Here is a 26,969-nt window from a genome sequence, read left to right on the forward strand (position 1 = left end):
AGTTTTTTGTTTGTTTATTTGCTTTTATGTCTATTTCCTTGGGGTGGTTGCTACTGCCATTGGCCTCAAATTCACTAATCTTCTCTTTAACAGTGTCTAACTTCCATTAACTCCATTCAGCATTTTCTCATCCAAATCATTGTAAATTTCATTGCTAGAAGTAAGATTTGATATTTTTAGATATACTTTATGTCTCTACTTAACTTTATGGATAAATATAAAAACCTCATAATGGTTGTTAGTGTTTTTGACTAATTCTAGCATCTAAGTTATAGATTTGTTTCAGTTGATTGCATTTTCTCCAAATTAAGTATAATACTTCCCTCTGTATTTGTATTTCTAGTAATTTTTTTTGTTTTTTATTTTTGTTCTTTTTCTTGAGACAGGGTTTCTCTGTGTAACAGCCCTGGCCATCCTGGAACTCGCTCTATAGACCAAGCTGGCCTTGAACTCACAGAGATCCACCTGCCTCTGCTTCCTGAGTGTTGAGATTAAAGGTGTGTGCCACCATGCCCAGCCGTTTCTAGTAATCTTTAATTGAATGCCAGACATTTCAAATTTTGCTTTGTTAGGTGCTGATATTTTCATAGTCCTACACTTGACCTTAGCTAAATATGATATTTTTATATTCCCATAAGTATTTTTTAACTTTGCCCTGGTTAACTTGACTCTTTTGAGTATCACTTTAAAATCAAGTACATCATACTGAGGAGATAACTTGTTGCAAAGCTTGAGACTCTGAGTTTCAGTTCTTAGAGGCCACAGGAAGATGGAGATGGTAGTGTAACCCTGATGCTTCCGCGTGAGGTGAAGGATTTGCAGACGTTGGTGGACAAGCAGCATATTCGGCAGTAGACATCACAGAGACCCTGTCTCAGAGAGATGGGGGGTGAGGACGAGCACCTGAGGTTGACCTCCACCCATGTGCTGTGGTGTGCACACACACAGCATACATTATCATACCCACATGAACATGCAGGAAGAAAATGGGTGGAGGGATCCAGTGCCTGCACCTGGTGCCCGATCCTTACCGCCGCTCTCAAGTGTATTCTGATGATGGGAGAAGCAGTTCATCCTGGAGTGAGTTCCTGTCCACAGTCCTATAACCTGGCTAAAGTGGCCTAATAAATGAGTGACCTTGCAATCTGTGATGCAGATGTGATGCATCTTCTGCCATCCTTTGCCCACCATAAAATGGAGGCGACTCACCACCTATAGTTTGTGGGCATTAGCATGAAGGTTGGAAAGGCAGAGAGTAGGGTCCAAGATGCAATCCGGTCTCTTCGGGCAGAGTAGGAAGATGAGGGTGCATTAGACTCCACCTGCTGTCTCGGCAACTGTTCCCTGGGTTTCCAGGTTCATAATTTAGCCTCAGCTTCTGTCCTGACTCCTTTCCTAGATAAGGCACTGATTGTCCCTCCGGGGAATTCCAGAAGTGGCCAGACGAGTGCCAGCCTAGTCATGCGTGCCAAGGGAAAGCCGGCTCTCTCTACCCACTCTGCCTGCACTTGGCAGACTCTGCCGTGGCTTCCTTTCTTGACCCCCTACTACTTCCAGAACCAAAAAGTGCTGCTTAATCTGTCAGCCGTTCACCCTCTCCAGAGATCCCTCCAGCCTGGGAGCTTCCCAAGGCCGATTTGCCAGGCACAGGGTGAGCTCGTTTCTGCTGTGGCAGAGCCGGCTTCCTCCAAAACAGGGAAGTGCCCAAGAGCCTGTCTCTAAAGAAGGATCGAACTTGAATTCCAGTTCTATTTCCAGAAAAGCTCCAGAGCCCTGGAGGCATTCCTCTGCGCTCCTCACAGCCTGTGAGCAGTGGGTTTCGGAGGGGGCACGCCATTCCCAAAGCTCTGAGGCTCAGGCAGCAGGGCCTTCCTTTCTGTGGGTAGTATCACGAGAGTTGCCATCTCACTGTAGAAGGGCCATCTCATCCCAGATGCTAGAAGATTAGCCTCGCACCTGAGGGGCACCTGAGGGAGAAGGCTGCTGAATAGAAATCCCGACAGTCTAGGCTCCCCAAAGGACAACAGGAGGCACAGACCCTGAACCTGACCACAACCTGATCGTGTGTTTTTCGGGGAGTCTGCTTCATGCCGTGGGCAACTGAGTTCATTCAACTCCACCCAGGGTTGACATGCATCCAGACCCTGTTGGAACTGTTAGCCTGGCAGCCAAGCAAGGGAAGTGTGGCGTGGGCTAGTGTCTCCGAGAAAGTGACTCTCTTGTGAGCCTAACCTAAATGGTATACAGATGCTTATCTGGTAAGACAGGAAGTCATCTGTGGAAAAACAGCTCTCGGCTTTATACAGCCATGTCACGCTCAGAAGTGCCGCCCCACGGATGGTAGATAGTGGTCTTAAGATTCAGCCAGAATAAGACCTCTGGGAAAGGATGCTTCCGAGGAAGGTGTGGGAGGTGTGGTCATCACTGGAGGACAGGAAGCAGAGGACAGAGGAAGTGTGTGTGTGTGTGTGTGTGTGTGTGTGTGTGTGTGTTACATAGATGTATGTATGCATGTGGTGGCCAGAGGACAACCTCAAGGGAAATGCCTCAAGAATGCTATCTACCTTATTTCTGTGTGTTAGGGATGGTATGTGTAGGCATGTATGTAGAGAGCACTCATGCATGTGTGTACAGGTACACGTACTCATGCATGTGTGTACAGGTACATGTGCTCATGCATGTGTGTACAGGTACATGTACTCATGCATGTGTGTACAGGTACACGTACTCATGCATGTGTGTACAGGTACATGTACTCATGCATGTGTGTACAGGTACACGTACTCATGCATGTGTATACAGGTACATGTGGAAGCCTAAGGTGGGCATCAGATCTCTACCGTTGGCCACTTGCTACCTTAGTGCTTGAGACAGGGACCCTCCCTGAACCTGGAGCTCACTGACTCAGCTGGACTGGCCGGCCCAGGGGTGGTCCTGTGTCTGTCTCCCCAGCTCAGGAGTCATAGGTGCATGGCATCACACTGGCTTTTTATACGGGTACTGGAGATTGAACACAGGTCCTCGGGCTGGGGTGACAAAGCCCTTTATTGGCTGAGCTATCTCCCCAGTCCCCAGAAGAAGATTTTTGACAGAGAAAATAACGAAAGTGAAACCCTGAGAGGGAAGTGGTGGTTTGGGGGAATACAAGTCAAATGTTGCACCACTGTAATGAGGGCACTTGGCTGTGGCCACAGGTAACTTGCTGGCCAGGCACGCCGTGGAAGGGCCTCGAAGAACGCACTCTGAAGTTTTGAACATTACGTCATCAGTGGAGGGCAGACAGCAGTGCTAACAGGGAGTCACTGGGTCTGAGAGCCAAGCTTCCGTTTCTGCATCTTTTCAATGTTTCCTTGCAGGGCAGCAAGGGTTAAGTGAGGCCACACGATGTGTAAGAGCCCAGTCACTTCGACATGGCGCATAGCTCATACCACTCTCCTTTGATTTTATCACAAGAAGCAGGACTCAATCTCTTATGTCCATCATTTCCGTCCAAACTCAAACACCTAGTTATGTAGAAATAGTTGTTCAATGAATGAATGAAAGCACCAGGAGTTGGCTTCTGCATGGAAGGTCTTGTGATGGAGAACTTACTGTGGGTAGAGCTTGGTCTTGGGAGACTACCTTTGACAATAAGGAGGTGGGGAGCGCGGAGGAGGAAGGGACAGGGACAAAGGATGCCCTTAGGAGGCTGCGATAATTTATGGGCGAAGAAATGAGCAGGTGGAGGGTCAAACAAGAAATAATGAGCTGGATTTCAGGCTTATTAAGAGTGGGGCTACCGTGGTGTGCTGGTTGGTTCTTTGTCAACTTTGGACACAAATTGGCCTATAGGTTAAGTCTGTGGGTCCTTTTCTTGATTAATGATTGATAGGGGAGAGCCCAGCCCACTGTGGTTGGTGCCACCCCTGGGCAGGTGGTCCTGGCTGGGTTTTATAAGATTAAAAAGCTGAGCGAAGTGTTGAGGGCAAGCCAGTAAGTAGCGTTCCTCGGTGATCTGTGCTTTGGCTCCTGCCTCCAGGTTCTGCCCTGACTTCCGTCAGCGATGGACTGACTGTAAGGTGGAAGGCAAAACAAACCCTTCCCTCCCAAAGTTGCTTCTGGTCCTGGTGCTTCATCACAACAGTGGAAAGCCAACAGCAGAGACGTGGGGAGGGCTGCGGATGCAGAAGGTGGCTGCTGGGGAGAGAGATTGAAACCTTTGGCGTAGATGGACACTGGTACTCTCCCCCAGCACGCTCTGGGAGACGGGAGTCCAGGCAGATGGGACCGAATGGATCTAGCTTGTCTGTGAGGGCTTGCGGTTTCAGGCTGTGCCGTAATTATGACAGTAGTCATGGGCCAGCCCACAAGGACACAGAGTATGCAGAGTTCGAGGACAGAGTCTGGAATCAAACCCCACAGCGTTGATTCCTCTCCACCATTAACTGGCACGTATGACTAAATGGCAGGTTATTAAACTGCCTGATTCTCTTCCTCTTTGTAAAACAGATCATAACGGAGTCTCCTCGTGTGTTTGTTGGAGGGGTTAAATGAAATTATGCACATCGAGTTGGTGCAATATTAGCAAATGTTCATTTCAAAAATGTGTATTTGGGGGTGGGATATAGCACATCCTCCCAGTTCCCAGCTTCTGTTGGTGGGTCTTAGTAGATCTGCATCCCTGATACCCCTCAACGGTGCAGAAACCTGAGGCCTACAGTTGTTCCAGATGATTGATCAAGTGGAGCTGGGGGTAAGGCAAAACTCCCAGTTCCTGGGGGCTGGAGAGATGGCTCAGAGGTCAAGAGTACTGGCTCTTCCAGAAGAACTGGGTTAGAATCCCGGCACCCAAATGGCAGCTCACAACCATCTGTAACTCCAGTTCCAAAGGATCTGGCACCGGCATCTGGCCTCCAGGGGCACCAGGCCTGCCAGTGGTGTGCGGACACATGCGGCCCTGCCTCACAGTATCACCGCTTCTCTTGAACATGCAGGACTCCCCCCCCCCCCCCCCCGCTGGATCTGACAAGGGCTCGGGCCTGTCAGGATTCCCTGTGAGAACGGAGTCAAGGTTAAAAGCATTTCTTTCATCATCTGACACTGAGTCAGGGAGGTGAGCCATTCATAACTCCGCCGAGGCTTTCACAACCTGCACAGTGTAGTTTGGGATCTGCACAGCACACAGCACAGGTCCAGGCCCTGTTCCTGGCCCCATGGGCAAGACCAGGCAGTTCCCACGCTTTGTGGCTTACCCTTTAGAAGTTAAAAACCTGCCACCGAAGCTCCTCCACGCCCCCTCCCTTCCCAGGGCCAACTGATGTTATGACTGTTGATTGATTATTCAATGTCATGGTTCTAACCAGAGGCTCAAGGCAGCCAGGCCCCCTCCTTCTTGAGACTCGAAGGCTTCAGTCGGGACTTTTCCCTGCAGAAGCTGCTCAATCGCTCTACTGGGTATGATCTTTGCAGCTTTCTTTTCATCCCCCCTGGACCCTGCCTGTAATCTCGGCTTTGCTGATCCTTACGCCTGGCTTCCTTCTGAGATTAGATCCATTTGGCAGGTGGGGGTGGATGCAAAAGATGATAGCGTAATCTTTCTACTATTACACTAGGAGTCAGGAGGCTTTGAAAGTAATGAGCTGCGATGGAACAAGTTACTTCCATCAGTTTTTTTTTTTTTCCACCTGTGAAATGGGCCCAATACCTTGCTTTCAAGATCATAAAGTGGCCTGAGTGAAGTATGGCTTATCAAAGGCGCTCTGAAGAGCAGCCCTATTTAGAGCATCAGCTTTCACGGTGTTTGAAATAGCATGGAGCAATATTCTAAGAACGCAGCGTCCCGGAGAGAGCTTTCTTCCTCACCTCTGACATCCCATGTGCTGTGCACAAGAAGAGACTTCTGCTGCTTTCTGCGAGGCTCGAGCCTGGCGTTGGAAAGGCTGTTATTAGCTATGCTTCAGATCACACATTTTGAGTACTGTCACGCCGTTGTGGTAACATTGAAGAGCTCTGTGGGTGACCCCAAGGACACAGTGTGGTCACAGAGGGTCTGAGGCCTGCGTTTCCTGAATGTTAGACCACTCCATTGTACCTGGAGGTTGACTTCATTAAAAAACTGTGAGGGGTTTTCTAGCTGGACAAAGAAGGTGGGATGCTCTGGATGACCTGGGGGTTACCCAAAGCCCCCTCGGAGCATCTGTGTTACCAACATCAGACACGGAAGCTGATGATACCAGTGTCCTTGGCTTGAGCCACTGTCTCTGGGGAAAATCTTCCTGCCTCATGAAGAGTGCTGTGGGCAGAGCCAAGTCCTACCTTTAGTCCCATGCCAGAGAGGCTGCCCCCAACTCCTAGCAAATTCTCCTTAGTCCTCACCCCACCCTAGTCTCTAGCCTGCTGTCTGCCTTTACTTGCCTTTCTTCTAGGAAGGGGGAGCTAGCAGTATTGAAGGTTCTGGATTGAGGCGCCAGCACAGGGATGCCGCTCTCTACTGGCTTCTCTTTGGGAGGATGGAACTCAACTAAGTCACAGTCCAAAGCCCCTGGGCACTGGCAGATTTGCCTGAGGAGGGGGAAGAAGTTTTCCCACGAAGTAACTACTGCTTAAAATGGAGCCTGCAGCTCCATGTCTGAGGTGGGGGAGTCTGGCCCTTTGCCAGCCTGAGCTTCTTGAGCCCTGGACTATTTCAGAAGTATAAGAACAGCCACAGAGACTTGGGTCCTGATACCCTCCTCAGGACCTCTCCCGCCGGCCATCCCTGGGGTCCACGGGTCATCAGATTCTATAAATGTGGTTGATGCTTTTCAAAGCGTCATCATCTGAATATGGTGCAATCACTTCCTGGGGCTCCAGGGGTTCCTTTGCATTTAAAGATGCCAGAATGCCCACCAAATAATCTCATCCTAGCTAATGTATGGTAGGTACATCACGGCGACTCTGAGCAAATAGACCCTAGGGTCACAGATCTGCTTTGTCCCTATCATACATGGCCTATTTACATGACTCTACGCTTTGGCTTCCTCACCCAGGAAATGGAATTAATGGTCTCTGTCGAATGTTTAAAGTTAGTGGCCGACTGCATGCCATCACCCAGCACAGAGTTGTTGCTCCAACAATGGTAGCCCAAACTGCTGTCAGACCAACGAGGTCTGGATGTTGCAGAGATGTTCATTCTCTGACGTCCTGTAAGGATCCAGTCCCGAATAAGAATAGTGCTCCTTCTAGCCTGCCTAGAGACTGGAGAATTAAGTATAGGAATGCCTTGGTCTGGCAAAGCGCCTTCTTCACCAGGCTGCCAGGAAGATGTGCAAATAGCCTGGTGCTGTCTGCAGCTCTTTGAAGGTGAAGGTCTGTAGATGGAAGGGTGGGTCTGCTCCACCCTGCTTCGCCCCGCTGGGGACTTGCAAGTGCTTATTAGACCCTGCGGTTTCTTCTGGCCTTTTCAAGTTAAAATGGTGCTTCTTCTCCAGGCAGGCCAGATAATGATTTCCACCTCCAGTTACTTCTTTAACCACTGAGTGACCTAACTCCTGGGGAGGGGGAAGGACAGTGGGGTGGGATGATGGAGTCGATGGGAAAGAAGAAGTAGTGGAGGGATGCACACACCTTTACTCCAAAGCTGTGACCGTAGCAAGTGAGAAAGGCTGCTTCCAGAAGGAGGTAGAAAGGGCGGAGGGAATTGTCTCCCCTCGGTCCATCCTGGCTGGTCCCGATCTCCCGGCATCCCCACAGGGGTCCTTGGCACTCAGCTGGGGGGTGGGGTGGGGTGAATGACAGCCAGCAGGGTTTTGGGGAACCTTGCGAGAGGAAGTGGCTTTAGAACTGCACAGAGCAGTACAGGAAAGGAGGCGCTGGGAGAGGGAGGTGTAGGGGTGGCTCGTCAGCACCGGGCGGGGCGGGGACCCAGCGGGCGGGCACAGCGCTCAGGACCGCAGATGCTGCGGGAGAGAGAGGCGCACGGACCCCCGAGCCCCAGGCTGTGCGGGCGCCTGGAGCCCCAGCGAAGGCCCGCCCTGCCTGGTAACCGTGGCCCACTAGCACCAACCGCAGCACCTGAGCACAGAACCCGACGAGCCCCTCCCAGAGCCCCAGCCCAGCAGTCCGATGAGCTCCCAGACACGGGCGGGGCCCAATGACCGTGGAGGCAGCAGGAGCAGTGGGTACTGCAGCCTGGACGAGGAACTGGAAGACTGCTTCTTCACCGCTAAGACCACCTTTTTCAGGAATGTACAGAGCAAACACCCTTCCAAGGTAAACCCGATGACTACAGGCGCCTTCAGGGGAGGAAATAAGCTTCCGTGGTCTACGCGGGAAACTGGCATCCTCCCCCCCCCCCCCAGGCGGCAGAGCCATGTGCTGGTAGAGTGGCTGGGGGGGGGGGGGTTGCTGCTCTCTAGGACGCGGGGAGCTCGCTGGTTCATGGGTAGCTGCATGCTCACCAGTGCCTGAATGGGTAACTGAGCACCTTCTCTGTCCCGTCCCCGCTCCGAATGTGAGTTGACAGCTTGTAGATGGGAAAGAGATGGAACCCAGGCCCTCAGCAGATAAATGCAAGTTGAGACTTCCGTGTTGTGTGTGGCTAGAAACCATTTTAAAACCTAGCCTAGCAACTTTGCAGAAGTCCAGAGGGCTTTAAGAAACAGACTTCTTGCCGAGGCTGCCGTCATAGGACCATTTTTAGCTCCTGAGTAGGCTTGGGTAATGTCATCTAAAGGGGCCGTGTGTTGCTTAAACATGCTGGCCTGTGGATACCCAGCATGCCTGGTCCTCTGGCTGTCCTCTCCTGGGTGCCCCGGAACCACACCAGCTGCCACATGCATTGGCAGGGGCAAAAGTGTGTCCGGCTACTTAAGCAACCAGTTCCAGGACCTGCGAGAGGCTACCTCCAAGGGCCGGTTTGTAGACAGATGTGAATGGTTAAGTTTCACAGGTGTGTGGCAACTCATCGTCAACCCAATGGTCCTTCACCAAACAGGATTACCGCAGAACTTCCGTAAGCCTGACTTGGTGCCTCCTTTGTGAATAATAGTTCGCCTTGCTGACAGGCCCTGCCTGGGCTGAGTTCTGACTCGGGCAACTGTGCCGAGCTTCCCTTGATTGAGATGACCCCCCAGAACCCAAAGACGACTTGGGATTTTGTGTCGAAGGAAGCAACTAAAACAGATCCATGGAGCCAAGTACTTGATCTGGGGGGTGGGGACAGTAGTTCCTTCTGTGGCTAGGTAGGCCTCTGGCAGAGAAAAACATCATCGCAGAGGGGAAGTGTCCCACCCTCTCTTGGGGTTCTTGCTCCATTGTGAGCCCCTCCCCAAGCCCGGAGGAGCCGTGGTTCACAGAGGTAACTACAAGCAGACCTGGGAGATTTAGAAAATACTGACGAGGCCTGGGAAATGTGAAGAACTTTCTAGGGCATTCTGATAGGCAACCGATGTCTTATTGCTTTAGCAAGTTACGTTGCTGCCTGGGAAGGAAATGGTTCCTGTTTTTAAAACCAAGTAGGGCTTCTGCCTTGCTTCTCACTACCAGGCTGGTCCCAGGGGGTGAGGGTTTTGCATAACTGGGGTGTAAGAACGCCTTTACTCGGCCATTGAAAAGGGTGATTGTTTCTGGTATTCTTAGGGAGAAATGGAAACACCATTACTAGAAAATGCCTGGGATGGGGCTAGGAAGGGGGGAAGGGTTTTCTCTCTCCATTCCCACCTCTCCCTGTGGAGGTGGCTTGCTGTAAGCTGAGGCATCTCTCCATTCCCCCATACCCCTTCCCAGCATTGCTCCAGAAGACGCTGTCCTTTGGTTTCTTGAGTCCATTGCATCTTGGGTCCCTTCCATGTTTCTTTACCATTTTGCAAGTGTCTGTACTCACAATCAGGACAGGTATCCCCTCTCAGAAACTCATGTTCTGGAAAACATGATGCCAGGCAAGACAATAAGGGGTAACTAGTCCAGGGAAGGAAGGGAGGTGTCCTGACCTAGCTTAGCCTTGAACTTCAGGACTGTGGTCAGGGGCAGAGAACTTTTCTCAGCTGCAGTATGTCTGCCTAGCCTTTGGCACCCAGCTCACTCAGGGGGGTGGCATGGAGCTGGGTGACCTGGCTCTAACGTGGCGCCCCAGGCTCTGCAGAGGTGTGCAGAACCAGCTCACAGCTGAGGATGCACGCTCCAAACATTTATGATTTTTCTTTTCGTCAGGAGTGTTTTATTCTGTTTTTTTCCTTCAGTACATTTCCCAGCTCTACCTTCTCTCTTAGGGTCACTCTGGAAAGAATTTCAGGGTGAACTACTGCGTCTTAACCCCATTGTGACCTGTAAGCAAATCTTTCTCTCCTGCTCAAAGAGAAACTGCATTTTAGCTCCTAAGAGAATTTTTCCCCCTTTGTCTCCAAGGGGAGGAGTGTGTGTGTTTCCTTGTCACTCAGAGACTTAGGTCCCCTCGGGGAAGGCCAAGACTCTTCTATAAATAGCCTTGTCAGAACAACCCATGTCAGCTGCTTGGTGTGTCTGGTGGAACCGGACCACAGGAAAGTCCCTCCGCTCCTGAGTGCTGTCCCCTCGGAGCTGTCCCGGCCTAATCCCAAAGCAGTCACACAGGCCTCTCTCCAGCCCCTGTGTCTCCCCTTTCTACAGAGGAAGGCTGGAGACAGTAGGGCCTGGGCCCACCTGCTCTTTCCTCTGCGGAGATGGTGGCTGCCTGGGGCGATGTGTTATATTTGAATCAGGCCAGGGGACCTTTTGAGTCACACTAGTCGGTTTCAGAATGCTGACGGGTGCTCTCTGGATACCTCCCTCTTGACGGAGCCTAGTCTGTGTGCTCTGGGTCGTGTGTGTCAAAAGGGGCCTTCTGAGGGTTTGAAGGAAAGCCAGCCCGGGAGCTCAGGTAGTCCGCAGTGGTTTACACAGTTACCCCATCTAAGACGGTGGAATGTCTGCATGTTCAACAGACCCAGAGCCTCAGGACTCTGGGACCCCAGCAGGGCATCAAGGTGGGTGTTCTGAGGAGACACAAAGCCTCTTCTTAAACAATGCCAGAGGGAGAGAATGAGGTGAGAGAGAGGCCAGAGGACTTCACCAGGCCCTGCATCTGTATCTGGTCCTCTTCCTGCTTGGTGGGTGACAGGACGGACAGGCTTTGTATTCTCTGGACAGACCTAAACAGCCACAGGCTGGATAAGGCATTGCCATCCCTCCAAGGCATCCTAGCCCAGGGTGTAACTCTGGGTACAGTGGCAGGTCACTGAAATCTATTGATTGCTTAACACTTAACTCTTGGGGTTTATCCTAAAATGGAAAGACCTTACTAGCTGAAAAACTCTCCTGATGTGTTTTCTCTGTGGATGTGGCGAGCAAGGGCTGGCTCTCTTTATGATTAGGATTATATCTGAGCACACTGCTCCCCAGCACCCCCAACACTGGGCTTCCTTTGGACTGCCTTGAAACCCTTGGCTTCTTTGTATTAAGGCAAAGGCCAGAAGGAAGCAGGCTACGGCGTCCTCTACACCTCCTGCTTCCATCCCTTATTTCTTCCATTGCTCTTTGCCTGCAACAGGGCCCATGGTGCTCCGGGAACAGCAGGGAGCCCCGAGAGGAGCTCAGCCGCACCCCCGGGCCTCAGGCAGAGTTTCTGCCCCTGACCACCTTCGCATTTGAGAAAACACTAAAAATAAGCTCACTCCAAACCCGGAGCAATAAAAATAAGACAGGAGTCTCGGCTGGACCGTTCAGCTGCTCCCATGCCCTCTCCCAGAGACTCACACTGCCCAGGGCTAACCACAAGTGATTCTTGGTACTGGCATTTAGGAATGTGGTCTCTGCGCCATCCCTGCAATTTGTTGCCTCCTCCGGTCTGTGCCAGCTGTGCTTTTCCCTGAGAAGATGCCAGTCCTGTGAGACGAGGGATCGGACCCTTCGGGCCACGGCAGCAGTGTGGGCTTGGTTACGAAGGCGGATGTGAACTACCTGTGAGCCGTTACCTTCAGTTCCCACATCTTCTTTCGTCTGCAGTCAGGATGGATTGGCTCTCGGGATAAACTACCCCTAGTTTTCAGTCACTGAGTATAAATAAGTTTATTTCCCTTCACAGAGAATTAAACTGGTAGCAGTCAGGGGGCTGGGAGCTCAGGAGGCTTTTATGAGCCAAATTATTAAAAAATAATTTCATACATGAGTACCATATTTACGTAATTTTCATCCCTCCCTGTTCCCGCTCCATCTCTTCCCATGATCCCCATTCTCTCTCAGGTTCATGACCTCTTCTTTGTTGCTATCTACACATATACATACATACATATACACATACATGTATATATAAATCCAGACTGCTGGGTCCATTTACTGTTCATATGTGCATTTGTTTAGGACTGGCCACTTGGGAATGGGTAGCCTATGGGGCACTGGTCAATTTTTCTTTCTCTTAACAGCCATTAATTGCCTTCATGTAGGAATGGGGCCTTCTAAGATCTCCCCCATCCATTTGGCATGTCAGTTGGTGTTATCATTATACAGGTCTTGTTTAGGCAAACCATATTTTGAGATTTCATGAGTGTAACTTCCCCGTCATGTGTACTGACACACTCTCCCAGCAGAGGCCTTGAACTTCTGGTTCTCACAATCTTTCCATCTATTCTTCCACGATGCGCCTGGATCCTTAGGTCTAGGGGTTGTAGATGTATCAACTGTGGCTGGGCATCCCATAGCCTGCTGTTCCCTGCATTTTCACTGTTTGTGATGTTTGCAGTACTCTCCATCTGCTGCAAAAAGAGTTGTCTTTAATGAGAGAGGAGAAAGCTACACTTATCTGTGGTATAAGGGTACATTCTAGAATGCCGTTTATAGATGATACTGATTCAGCAATAGGGTCTTACCTCCAAGTTCTTGGAGGCGACCAAGGCAACAGCAATGCCCTGTATCATTTTCACCAAGGCAACAGCAATGCCCTGTATCATTTTGGGAGTCTCTTCAACTTCCTTCACCAAGAACTCAAGCGAGATGTCCCATGCCTGGCCCTGGGGTTTTGTTAGAGAGTCTACGGCTCTTGCAGAGAGCATTATGTGTGACCCAAGTGATACAACTTCACTGTATGTTTAGGTGTATACATATAGACTTACACATATTGTGTATATATATTTTAAAATATAATTTTTCCTATTCTTTCTTTTTTGTTTTGTTTGTTTTTTTGTTTTTGTGTTTGTGTGTTTTGTTTTTTGTTTTTTGTTTTTGTTTTTGTTTGAAACAGGGTTTCCCTGTGTAGCCCTGGCTATCCTGGAAGTCACTCCATAGATCAGGCTGGCCTCAAACTCACAGAGATCTACCTGTAATTTGTTTTTTATACCCATTTGACATCGGCTGGAACTGTCACCAGGCCACACCTAACCACGAGGAAGACTGGGACAGGGCGGGTGTAGGAAAGCCTTAGCTGTTTCTCCCATGCTCCTCCTGCCTCCCTCTCTGAACCTTGGAACCTCTGTTCACACTTTCTCAGTAAAGAGTGAGACCTCTGACCTCCATCTGCCTGGGAGCCCTGGTGAGGACAGATGACTTTAATCTCCATATTTAACTCTTCTCTGGGCCTCTGAAGGGGGGGGGGCTGCCACCTGCATAAGGATTGCTCTTTGAGCCAGTTTTTGGAAATAGAGACTTGGCCTCCGAATCTTTGCAGGTAGGACCCTAGAACTGCATTAATATTCTCCTCAGGTGACTTTCAGATAACTCTGAAGTCTAGGAGGCACCTATTCAGGAAATACATACCAATTCAGGGATTTCTCCAGGAGGAATGCAAATCTGAGTACTTACCACAGATTCTCTAGAAGTTCCTAGGCTGGAAATTAACCGTAAGTCATTTTACCTTACTGGTAAAATAATTTATGCCCAGTCAACCAGCTCAGCAGATAGAACAGCTGAGCCAGGCACCCCGGACCCCGCTCACAGGCTCCCCGGACCCCGCTCGCAGGCACCCCGGACCCCGCTCGCAGGCACCCCTGGCCCCCCTCACAGGCACCCCTGGCCCCCCTCACAGGCACCCCTGGCCCCCCTCACAGGCACCCCGGACCCCGCTCACAGGCACCCCGGGCCCCGCTCACAGGCACCCCGGGCCCCCCTCACAGGCACCCCGGACCCCGCTCACAGGCTCCCCGGGCCCCCCCCTCACAGGCACCCCGGGCCCCGCTCACAGGCACCCCGGGCCCCGCTCACAGGCATCCCGGACCCCGCTCACAGGCACCCCGGACCCCGCTCGCAGGCACCCCGGACCCCGCTCACAGGCACCCCGGACCCCGCTCACAGGCACCCCGGACCCCGCTCGCAGGCACCCTGGACCCCGCTCACAGGCACCCTGGACCCCGCTCACAGACACCCCGGGCCCCCCCCTCACAGGCATCCCAAATCCCTCTCGCAGGCACCCTGGGGCCCGCTCACAGGCACCCCGGACCCCCCTCACAGGCACCCCGGGTCCCCCTCACAGGCACCCCGGGCCCCCCCCTCACAGGCTCCCCGGACCCCGCTCACAGGCACCCCGGACCCCGCTCACAGACACCCTGGGCCCCCCCCTCACAGGCACCCCGGGTCCCCCTCACAGGCACCCCGGGGCCCGCTCACAGGCACCCCGGGCCCCCCCCCACAGGCTCCCCTTTACTCTCATAGCGTGCTGTGCTTATCTCAAGGCTATGGGAACCTTGTGACAGCCTTTGAGATCTTTCCTAGCACCCGGGCTGATGGGATGGTGGACAGAAGTGTCAGCAGAGTCCTGCTCATCCCAGCCCTGGCCCCTGACTGAGGCAGCAGCCAAGTCACTTCGGCTCAGGGACTTCGTCTAGTCCTTTCCAGCACGTGCACCTGTGATCTAAGTCAGCCTTTGGTTTGCTTCTGGGAAAGCCTCGCCTCTATTTCTGTGGGAATTAGACCCTTCTTCCCTCCTGGGTCTGAGAGGGAACCTAGATCGTGAGCCCCTAATTGTTTAAGTTGTAAGGATTCCCGCTAAAGTGAGATCGGGAAGAGGACCTGAATGCTGGCATGGGTCCTTTCTTCAGAACCACCTGGCCTTAGCCATCCTGCCCACGCAGAAGTGGGGCCAGGCCACCCCTTGTTCTGTGTGCCAGCGCCCCCGTCCCGATCCTCTTTCTTTGTAAGATTAGGCTGCTTTGTGTTGACTGAGCTGGGTTTTACCAGTTTCCATTTATGGAACATCTAACATCTACCTCCGCATACAGTTTAGGAAGAAAGATTCTGAGCCCCTGTTTCTTACCATCAGGCTGTGCTCTGGATTGAGCTCTCCAGAATGTGAGACACTTAACAGGCCCAGCCTGGGAGGCTTCCTTCTCTCGCCACTGGCTCCCCACTGAAGTCCCTTTGCCTCTGTCCTGTGCTTCTTTACCACCTTGGAACATCTGATCTGTGTCCTGTTGGGAGCCACAATCTGAGCAGGAGCCTGGTCATGGGAAAGGAGGCTGAATCTGGAGGGCTCGGGATGGGGCCCAGCTTGCTTGGGAACCAGATTGACCCCTAATATGTTTGAAGTATGGAATGGAAGAGAAACTCACAACTTTATGCAAACAATGTAAACCCACATAAAGGCCTCCAGATCTCCACGCTCTTGGAATCGTCTTTTACTTTCCATTATTGATGGATTTTTCAGTACTGGGGAGCGAACCCAGGGCCTGTGCATACCAGGCAGGCACTCTGTCAGGAAGTGATGCCCGTGGCGCTATAGTGAAATACACATAAAATTTACCGTCAACGACTCCTCAATGTACATACAGTTCTGGAGCATGACATACGATATTCACATTGCTGTTCAACTATCACCACATCCATTTCTAGAACTTAGGCTGAACCTAGGGCCCTGTGCATGATAAGCAGATGCCTTACTGCTGGGTCCCTGGCCCAATCCTTTACCCAAACTGAAACTCCGTACCTGTTTAATTACTCTAGGAACTGAGAATGAGTGGACTCTACCAGGGTGTGTCTTCTCGGGTCCAGCTTATCCCACTGAGCACAGTGTTTTCAAGGTTTACTCACCGGACACCATCACCAGAATTTTCTTCCTTTTCAAGGCTGAAAAGTATTGCACTGTAGGTCTGGCCCACATGTTACACATCTGCTCTCCTGTCAGTGGACCCTCAGGTGCCTTCTTCCTGTGTTCAGCCTGCTTTCGTTTGCTAAGCCCTAGGTGATTCTAGGTCAGTCTTTCGACAAGTCACTGGACTGTCTCCACAGAGCCTTCACTAATTTACATCTACCGTCGAGGTGGCCGATCTTGCTTGTTCACCTGGCACACCTGGGAAGAGGGGCCCTCTTCCCAGTTGAGGAATTGCCTCCATCAGACTGGCCTAGAGACAAGGCTGTGGGGCATTTTCGTGATTGCTCATTGGTGTTGTCTGCTGTGGGCAGTGCCATCTCTAGGCAGGTGGGTCTGGGCTGTGTAAGAAAGGCAGCCAAGCTGGGCGGCAGTGGCGCACGCCTTTAATCCCAGCACTCGGGAGGCAGAGGCAGGAGGATCTCTGTGAGTTCGAGGCCAGCCTGGTCTACAAATTGAGTTCCAGGAAAGGCGCAAAGCTACACAGAAAAACCCGGTCTCAAAAAACCAAAAAAAAAAAAAAAAAAAAAAAAAAAAAAAGAAAGAAAGAAAGGGCAGCCAAACACTAGTCTGGAAGCAAGCCAGTGAGCAATGCTCCCCTGTGGTTTCTGCTTCAGCTCCTGCCTTGGGTGCCTGCCTTGGTTCTTCCGATGACGGACTATAACCTGTAAGCCAAAATAAACTCCTTCCTCCCCAAGTTGGTTTGGTCAGTGTTTTATCACAGCGAACTAGGATGGCCGTTTACTGCTGGACGGAGCCCACATCCTACAATGTGTATCTCAGAAACGGTCAATGCGAATCAAGTGGAGTTTGGTTGTGATTTTGATGTGTTTTCCCCAACACTTTAGTGAGACTAGGCATACTTCATGTGCTTATTGAACATTTATATTTTCTTGAAGAAATGCCACTCGAGCTCTTTCCATTTTTGACTAGATCGTTCACATTTTTGTTGAGTTGCTGGAGGCCTTTCTATATCTGTATACCAACCCTTTATCAGTCACTGGCAGTGGATTCGTATTATTTATTTTGCAACGGGGTCTTGCCATGTTGCTCAAGCAACATGAACGAATGGATTAATGTGGGTATGTGTACATGTACGTACACGTGCAAGTGTGTGCGTGTGGAGGTCAGGTTGATGGCAGGTGTCTGTCTTGGTTTCTGGCTGGCCAGTGAGAGCTCCAAGGGTCACCTGTCTCTGCAAGTGCTACAGTTACAAAGGTGCCATGGAGCCTGGCCTTGCCCTGGGTGCTGGGGATTTGAACTCAGGTCCTCCTGTCTGCACATCGGGCACTTTCCTGATCAGGCCATCTCCCCAGCCCAGGCTGCTTTAACGCAGGGTGTTAACATAGCTGTTATGCTGAGGAGATCATCAATTAGAGCTTTCAACAGATTTTTATGGAAGATAAGACCTGTCCGTCACAAAAGTACTTAGGACTTTGGAAAACCATGATGTAGCCTGTCAGGGGGTCCAGGTTAACGGAAAGAACTCTCAGACTGGTTCAGCTTTCTCTTGCTTTCCAGACTAGTCGCTGCTGTAGCTGGTTCTGTGGCCACAGACTAGCTGAGGGCTGTCAGTTTTCACTGTCCTTACAACAAATGAGGCATTTCGAGGCATGCCTTCTCGATTATGCTACACAAAAAATTGCATGTACAAACTACATGTCATAAGCCTCCATGAAACTGACTTTCTGATATTTGCGGAATTGAAAGCAAAGGCCAATCTGTGGCCTAACGTGGATGGTGTGATCCAGAGGCAAAGCGCAGGTACTCGGGGTATAGCACCACCTCCCGACTCAAGTTATTTTGAGGGGTCAATAATGCCGTGAAGCCCCCAGAGCAGTGCCTGGAGCTGGGGCTCCCCACCCAGGCCTTCTGTCTGGAGCTACTATCCTCTGGTCCTGAACAAGTCAGGTGGGTTTCTCCTGCGGACTCCAAAGAGAGATGGGAGTAGTGGGGGACATGCTGGTCCTCTGGACTCTCATCACATTGCTGCTCGTTAGGGCTTCCTGAAAGCCAGTCACCGATGTCCAATCGCTCTGAGCCCTTTTCTGTCATAGTACATGTATTTCTGCCTGCCTTCTTTGGATGACCTGTGGGCTCCCAGGGATAGGGGGCACACTGGTCTGTTTCATCTCCCAGGGTACCTTTGCCAGTCTTCAACCCAGAGGCCTGTCGGTAGGTTCCTGTCGGTAGGTTCCTGTCGGTAGGCTCCTGTCGGTAGGTTCCTGTCGGTAGGTTCCTGTCGGTAATTGGCCCCTGCCGGCTGACTGCTGCCATCAGCCATCTGCTCTGCATTGTTGTCTCTGGAGACTTCATTCTCTTTCCAGTTTCTCACCCACTTCCTGTATCCTGTGTCTCCACTTACCCACTCTGGAGCCACTTGGGTCCCACACGTCTCTGCTTAGGCATGGCTCTGTGGTGGAGCCCCTGGCCACTCTGCTGCTTGTGACCCATTGGAGAACACAGTCTAGGAATTTCTAGTCCTTTTATTTTGGGAGCCACGGTCAGGTAACAAATGGACAGGAATGAACCCTTATATTGCCGCGGGTAGGAGAGAGGAGCCGTTCCAGAACATAGGCACTTTGGAACTGGGAAGGGACCCCCCGTGCATCTCACTGGAGAGTCCTCTTTGTATTTGGTGGAGACTGTCACAAAGGGACCTCTCCTGTGCTTGTATATTGATCAGGGCATTTTAAACGTGGCCTGGACAGATGGGTGTCTGCCCTTCCCCAGCCCCAGGTTCCCATTTAGGGCAAGGGCAACAGAAACTCAGGGGCTGGGCCTGGAGGGCCTCTGCGTGGCCCTGTGTTCGGTTCGTGCCTGCAGCTCTCTCCCTGGCTGGGGCTTAGAGCTCTCCACGCAGGGGTCTGGCCGTTGCTGCCCACCGGTGGACGCGCCGAGAGGGAGAGGAAATGAAGAGCTGTTTGAGCGTGGCTGAGGCGAGGTCTGGCTGACACAAAGAGAAAGCAGGTGGCAAGACTGAGCAGAGCCGCGGAGGAGAGGGGTGGCTTCTGCTCCTCTGGACCACGGTTACTGACGCAATTCAGAGGGACCCAGCTGCCCTGCGGGCCCTTCAGCCCCACACCCAGTTCTGTGAAAGGGAGGAGGAAGTAGTGACGAAAGCCCTCCCTTATCTTGTGTCCAACCTAGCCCTGTGGTGGGCCTTCGTTTCTCTGGTTCACTTCACGATTTGGCAGATGAGGAAACTAGGACTCTCTGAGAGGGGAAGTGGCCTGTCGTAGGTCACAGGTCATGTGATGGTATTGTATTCCTGATCAGCAAGCGACCAGAAGTAGGCCAGCCCAAGTCTGAAGCCCCAGGCAGCCCACATGTTCTTGGCAGTGAACCCTTAGGGTGCAGGGCAGAGTGAGGTGCTCTCGGGCCTGGCTGCGTGGGATCCATGGCTCGTGGACTCTATGCTGGGACTCTTCTCCAGCTGCTTTAGCCTCCCTGACACCTCATCAGCAGGTGTTTTTCTCTGCTACCTCCTTGGAGGTCACCTGCTTGTTAGCTGAGCCCAGCAGTGGGTACCAAAGAAACTTAAGCATCCAACATAAAGTCTGTCTCATCCAGGGAATACTGGGTTAATGGATGTGAGAGATCCTGTAAACAACACAATCAGTATGCGCCTAATCGAAGGCTGAATGAAGCCACACAGGCTCTGAACGTTCCTCCATGCGTCCTTGCAGTGCGGATTTAACATCTGCCAGCCGCTGCAGCGATCTGTGACGTATGGTAACGTGCAGCTTTGCTGTACGAGGCATCTGAGGCTTGGAGACTCTGGACTGGTGTTGGAGAGTGAGGCCCTGAGCCAGTGTGACCCACCACTCACTCTCATCCCTGCGTCGGCCTCCTCTGCCTCTGTCAGGAAGGGAGGAGAGGAGCTCTGGGGAAATGGCCAAGCCTTTGCCTATTGAGTTTCCATTAAGTGAGAGGGACGTTACAGCAACCCATACCCGGTGGTGTGAGGAGATCGACAGGAAACAGTAGGACGGTGTTAACTTGACAGAAGTCAGAATCTCCTGGAAGATGAGCTTCTTGGCAACCTGGGGGGATCTTGATTACCGTAATTGGGATGGGAAGGACCATCACTGGGTGGTACCACTCTCTGATTAAAGGATTCTGGTCTCTCTGGAGGGGTACACCTTGGATCCTAGACCCAAGAGGCAGAAGCAGGTGGATTTCTGTGAGCCTGGCCTCATAGTGAGTTCCAGCCCAGCCAGGTCAGGACTACCCTGTCTCAAGGATGATGATGATGATGGTGATGATGATGGTAATGATGATGATGATGATAATAACAATAATAGAGAAGCAAGCTGAGCACTGGTGTGTGAGTGCCATGCATTGTTCTGTCCTGACTATGGATGCAATACACACCCCGTCCCTCAAGCCCCTGCCGCCGTGACTTCCCCACTGCGACGGACTCTGGCCTGGAACGGCAAGCCAGAGCAAACCCTTTCTTCCTCAAGCTCCTTTGTCGAGCTGTTTTATTACATCAGCAGGAAAAAAAAAAAAAACTAAAACACATAGGAAGCATGACTTAGAGAGAGACTGGATAGAAGGGCATATGCTTTCCGTCATTGGAGAATTGAAATGTCACACATCCGATACATTCACAGGGTCCAGAGGATGAGAGACCACCACGGGCACCACATTGGAGGAGATGGAACCAAGGGGAGGGAGGCGTGTGTATTCTAGGGAGGGAAATGGCGCAAGCATCACCGTGGAGCAAGCTGCCGCCCATGGGCACATTGCACAAAGCGAGCTTCCCTGCTCATAGGTGCATTGCACAAAAGCAAGTTTTCTTGGGCCCCAGCTGCCCTCATTCTGTGGCTGCCTCTGTGTTACAAGGGTGGAGAAGAGTAGACGCCACAGACCGTGGCCTCCGAAGCCCGGTGTTTGCTACCTGAACCGCCACAGAAAATGCCTGCCCGCTGCCTGTGTTGAGAAAGGAAATGAACTCTAAGGATGTATGGCTAAGCCAGGATAAACGGTCAAGGACAGTGAGAAATGAAGTTGGCTTAGATGGAAAGGCCCCTGGTTGGGTTTGGTGATTTCTAAAACACCTTTGAACCCATGTCTCACTTAATTTGACTTTTATGTCAATCCTGAGTGACAAAGGGTTTTGATCCCAAATTTATAGTAGAAACCAAGATCTGGAGGTTCTCCGATTCTCTCAAGGTCACAAAATTGGGAGTGGGAGTCCAAAGCCAAATACATACTGTCCATCCCCCATGTACTTACCGAGCCCTACTATGTGCTGAGCAGGACCAAGGCTCTGGGATTCCACGATGGGCAGACAAGACGGGCATGATGCCTTCACTCACAGAATGCAGACTACATTTAAGTCCCAGACCCACCACAGCTCCTTAGAGAAGCGGAGACCCTTGCCCCCTGCAGCCAGGGAGGGACCAGCGAAGGCTCTTGAGCAAGGGTTCCTTATCTTCTTCATGCCCAGTGCTGATGGGCAGAGAAGGAATGAAGTCATATAGCCCTGGTCGGGAAGGAGCGTCCATCCAGGAGAGACAGGGAGCTAACTTCCTGGAGGTGTGTGGAAGCAGGAAGTAGATAAACTCCAGAAGGCTTGGCTTTCGGTAAGCTTAGCCGTAGTCTGGCTGTGGCTCACTTTCTCCGACTGTAGGTGGGTGCGATGATGGTAACTTTCTTCATACACTTGCTGTGGAGGGGAGTGGGCGTATGCATGCTGAGGACAGTACGTGGCGGTGGTGATGAAGGAGCGTGATCACCACCATCATCACTCAGGCAGCAGTGGCTAGGGAAGCCTTGCCAGGGAAGAGACTGCAGGTAGGAAGACGGGAGCCAGATGATGCAAGGCGTGAGCCAGGAGAACATGCGGACACATTTGAAAAGAGGGGAGTGAAATGCTGAGCAGACCCGAGGTGCATGTGGTTTCAGTCAAGACGAAGCAAGCTCTGAGAACGGGGACGCACACTTCCCTGCCTGCTCATCACTCTGGCAACTTCACTGGAGATTTCTTAGTCTGTCCAGGACCCAACTGGGGATCAGAGGCGACAGGCCCCACTGGGAGCTGACCTCCTCAGAGTGGAGTAACAAACCGAGGACTTCCTGTTTGTCATTGATTACAATGCAGAACGGGCCAGAGTGGTGGTGCTGCCTTGAAGTACAACACAGCCCAATTTGACTTAGGGTAAATCTGCTCTGTCTGGGGTTGTTGAAGGTGTTTTACTTTATTTGGCTTTGAGATACAGTCTTGAGAGCTCATTACGTGGACCAGGCTGGCCTTGAATTTGCCCTGATCCTCCTGCTTCTGCCTACTGAGTGCTGGGATTGCAGGTACATGCCATCACTCCCGGCCCATTCAGGGTTGGTTTTGTTTTTTCAAGACAGGGTTTCTCTGTGTAGCTTTCCTGCCTGTCCTGGATCTCGCTCTGTAGACCAGGCTGGCCTCGAACTCACAGAGATCCTCCTGCCTCTGCCCCCTGAGTGCTGGGATTAAACGCGTGCGCCACCACCGCCCGGCTAAGGGTATTTTAATAGAAGTGTTAGAAAATCACGCTGGGGAGGGGCATCTGTGCTCCTCACTAGCACTCAGCCTCTTCACTTGCTTGTCATGCCCCCACCCTGCCATTACCTAAAGAGTTTAGAGTGGTTACAGCCTTTGGCATGGCTTAGGGCAGGAGACAGCAGCTTTTCAGCGGTACCCTGGACGAGCTAGGCATACAAAAACAGCTCAGCCAATGCCGGCCGGCCGGCCGGGTTCAGCCAGAGTGACTCATTCCATGTCAGACATCCTGAGATGGACAAACTCTGAGAGACACCTGACAGGCGAATACCTAGATTTACTAATACATAAGAGCTCCCCATCCTGTGTGGATGATTGGGCACCCCAAGACACAAGTGTGTCTTCCTGCCTTCTGACTTTGTGCCTGTCATCAGAGAGACAATTCTTTCACTTTGAGGGCTTGAGAATCTGTAAGATGAACAGAAATCAGAGTCTGCCTCGTCCTTGGAAAAAAAATTACTGAGTTGTTGACTTGTTCACACAGTGGATACTGCCTTTGAAGCAAAACATGTGGGCAGCATTTATCTTTTGGTCCCAGAATATTAGCTCTGTAGAGGGATGGAATTGTTGGGAGGGTCTCTCAGTTTCTAAACCCTGAAACATGTTGAAATCACCTGAGAGATTTCTAAAAATCCTTGTTCCTGGGCTATATCCCAGACCAATGAAATTAGCACTCTCTGGGGAGAAAGTTCAGGAAACTGTATTTCTAGAAAATCCCCAGATGACTCCAATGTGCTCAGAAGCTTAAGGACCCAGAGTCTAGAATCTCTGGTGTTTCCCAGGCTGGTGGTAGATTTTGAGCTCTTGGACAGGGCTCACTGGTTGTCCTGCTTGAAATGATTCTTTCCATCTGTAGGTTAGGTCTTGCCTGGCAGGTTCAGTGTGGGCAGCAGCCAGCATGAACTGGGTGCTGACATTTGGTGTTGACAGTCTATGGGAGCAAGGTTCACAGCATTGGCCACACACAGGCTGCTGCTGGCACTCCTAGGTAGATGGAGCTCACCTACACACTCGAAGGCCAATGCTGAGGTCAGGGATGCTGTCTTCCGTCTCTGTCTGGAAGGTACTCAGGGTATGTACTTGCATCATTTCCCAGGCTTGTGGGAAGGGAAGAGAATAGATGGGTTGATGTAATGAATAAAAGTAGAACAGGAAGAAGAAACCTAAGGCCAAGGCAGCTGTGACTCACTGTGGTCCAAAGTAGGCGTGGAAACGGGCCTTGGCGGCCACAACATAGATGCTTTTTCAACAAGGAAGTGGCTGGAGGTTGACTGAACACTGAGACCTTCCAAGGAGCTTCTGGAGTTTTATATCACTTCACTCTTTTTTTGTAGATGAATATGAGAATATGCTAGGAACGACAGTCTGCCTGCCTTAGAGATGGGCAGAATGAAGTATAAAACAGCAGCCATACAGCTGCTCAATCAGGCTGGAAATGAGAGGGCCACAACCAGGTACATCTGGTCTGTAGGTACGTGCCCAGCATATGGAGACTGGGAATGGAGAGTCCCAGAGTGAGGACAAATGAGAGGCCCCAGTTTGGAAGCCCCCAGATGAATGAGTCAACAATAAATGAAGACAGCCTGTGAGGCTCACGTGACTTATTCATGTCAAGCAATCAGGAGAGGTGCCAGCAAGGTCCAATTCAGAGATCTAAGAGGGCATCCTGGTAGGCCCCAGCATCCTGCCAGCACCCTCCCACTCCAGATGTTAGAAGTCCCTTTTTGCCTGCTTCGCAGAGGATGCAAGACCCACTGGGACCCCTAGAGCTGGACGCACTGATCAGGCCAGCTTAGATGAGCGTCCCACAGGTGGGGTCTTGATTGCCCAGGGGGTCATCCCAGGCCTGCAGTGTTCAAATGCAGTTCCCAGGCCTGCAGTGTTCAAATGCAGTTCCCAGGCCTGCAGTGTTCAAATGCAGTGACCATTACCGGCGTGGTGGGGAGCTGATTCCTGCAGCAGAAAGCCTGCCCTAGGGTGACCCCATGGTCAACTAAGAACTCCAGGCTTAGATGAACTCCTTCATTCTCATTTGTACTTGGCCACTCACTAGCAGTGGACATGGGCACATGGGCGGGAGGGTCTGACAATAGAAAGAACATAGGCAGTATGTCAGAGAAGGCATGTGAAACACCCAGCACGGTGATGTTGCCATCAGGAGCCGTGGGTGATGAGTGCACAGGGAGCAGACTATGGAAAGTGCCTGTGATGAAAGAGGATGTTGCCTCGCCTCTATGGAGCGCTGGGAAGGTGGAGCCATGGCTCAGCAGTGTCCACTTCTCCCGTGGAGTCTGCAGTTCCCTGTGCTCTCTGGGATCGGAGTGTGGGAGGATGCATCGGCACGCTGTCAGTGTGATGACACCCCGAAAGCATGTGTGTTGAAGGGGGAGGTCAGGGGCGAGCGCGGTGGTGGCGGTGGCAGTGTGATGTGGGATCCGTTGTAAAATTCCCCCGACCAAACCCAAGAGCAGGTGTCAGATGACGTCAAAGCCATCTCCCTCTGGGTACCAGAGGTGACCAAACTTAGCCCCAAGTCTGCTGGATCTCTAAGATCGGGATAATTCTGGGAGAATTTTCACCGACCAGCTCCCATAATCCAAGCCACTCAGGGTGGCATGAAGGCAAAACTGGGAAGTGACAGCGAATACAAGAGAAATCCAGAGAACTGACTGAAAAAGACGGTGTAGCTCTCAGAATCCACCATGCACCGCACTGCGAGGGCTGTGAACTTCACTCAAACTGCATTCCTCCGTCTTCCTGGAGCTGGGAAGGGGAAATCGGGACTACATGAGGAGAATGAATGCAGCATGGTGGTGCAGAGAGGACATAGCAGGACAGGTGTGGGGTTCCTGGTCTGTTCTGCACATGCTGATGAGGGTATCAGGCCAGTTGGCAAATGCCTTGGTCTTGATGTTCCCACCTAGAAAATGGGGGTAATGAGTCATCATCACACAGTTTGGGTCTGTGAGATGCAAGGATGGCTGAGTATTTAAGTGTACAGAGGTACTCAGTAAATGCTGACTGTCCCTAGTAGAGGGGACTACAGCCCCCCTGTCCCTAACCAGTTCATTCATTTGACAAACATACCTTCACTTATTACGAGCAAAGCTTATTGGCCCCTGACGTGAGCTCTGAACTGGAGGGCAGGTGCCCTTGCTTCCTGGTTCTGAGAGTTACCAGCTTCTAACATGCATTTGTACTTCTCTGCAGCCTTATCATTATTATTTCTTTGAGACAGACCATGTCTTCGTACCTTTCATCTACGAGCACCTTTTCCATAGCAAACATGATCACATGACGTTCTACCCACTCACCAAGTTCATAGCCAGTGCTCGTGTGGCGCACATTGACATTGGTTTCCCAGCCAGTCTGGGGTTAGGCAGTGTTCCCATTTCAAAGGCAGTGAAGCTGAGGCCGAGAGCGGTCCGAGTGGCTGGCCTCTTACTGTCCTTATGCTGGCACTGATTTCTTAGCCAGAGAGGCCTTTGCGAGGTATGCTTACTGCCCTTCGTATCCTGAGAGTCCCTGTGACACTGCTCTCCTCCCTCCGCTCCAGAATGTCTGTAAGGCAGTGGAGGAGACCCAGCGCCCGCCCACGCCACAGGAGATCAAGCAGAAGATTGACAGCTATAACAGCCGGGAGAAGCACTGCCTGGGCATGAAGTTGGTAAGCAGGGCCTGCCCCTCCCTGCCCAGCATCCCTTCTGCCTCCCGCCCCACCTCTCTGCCTGGGCATGAAGTCGGTAAGCTTCATGCCCAGGGCCTGCCCCTCCCTAGCCAGCATCCCTTCTGTCCCCTCTCCCCACGGAAGAAGTGACTCCCTTGCAGCTCACTCTTCTTTGTCCAGGCCCAGCTTTCAGTGGCCTCAGGGACCCCGAGAAATAGAATGGGTTTTAGAATAGACTCCAGATACAATCTCTGTTCCATTCACGTGCTGGGAAAGCTTAACCTCTCCTGACTTCACTGTAAGAGATCTTTAGGGGATTAAATGACGGTGAGGAAGGGCTTGGGGGCTTGGTCCCCGGAAAGCCCTTGGCCAGGCGAGTTTTGCAAGAGAAGTGGAGTGTGTGTGCACGTGGTGAGCACCCCTGGCCTCGCACAGGGTCAGAGAGGCTGTCTTTAAGGGGTGATGCTGGAAGAGCCCTGCCCTCTGCTGGAGACTGGCAGCAACGGGCTCTTTGGGGTTTCCAAGTCACAGGGGTGCCTCCGAAAACAGATTTTCGTCAGAGGCCCCTCAGAGTTTGGTGGGCAGGACCTCTGAGGACCCTGGCGCCCCTGCCTAGCTCTGAGGTAGAGAGGTGCCCGCAGACTCTGCCTTTAGAGTGAGGACTCCACATGGGCAATTGGCACCTGTCTGGTAGAGGGTTTGGGGCAGCCAGCCCA

The 26,969-nt window shown here is 51.8% G+C and overlaps 1 protein-coding gene across 1 annotated transcript in view; it reads left to right on the plus strand.

Moving 5' to 3' along the window:
* The window catches only part of Rassf5 (Ras association domain family member 5), a 68,032-nt gene that overhangs the window by 36,590 nt on the left and 4,473 nt on the right, over positions 1–26,969 (plus strand). The window contains 1 exon segment of the mRNA XM_028876500.2: positions 26,143–26,253. Coding sequence (XP_028732333.1) covers positions 26,143–26,253 — 111 coding nt within the window.

The sequence above is a fragment of the Peromyscus leucopus genome, chromosome 15 (genome assembly GCF_004664715.2).
Source record: "Peromyscus leucopus breed LL Stock chromosome 15, UCI_PerLeu_2.1, whole genome shotgun sequence".
Lineage (NCBI taxonomy): Eukaryota > Metazoa > Chordata > Mammalia > Rodentia > Cricetidae > Peromyscus > Peromyscus leucopus.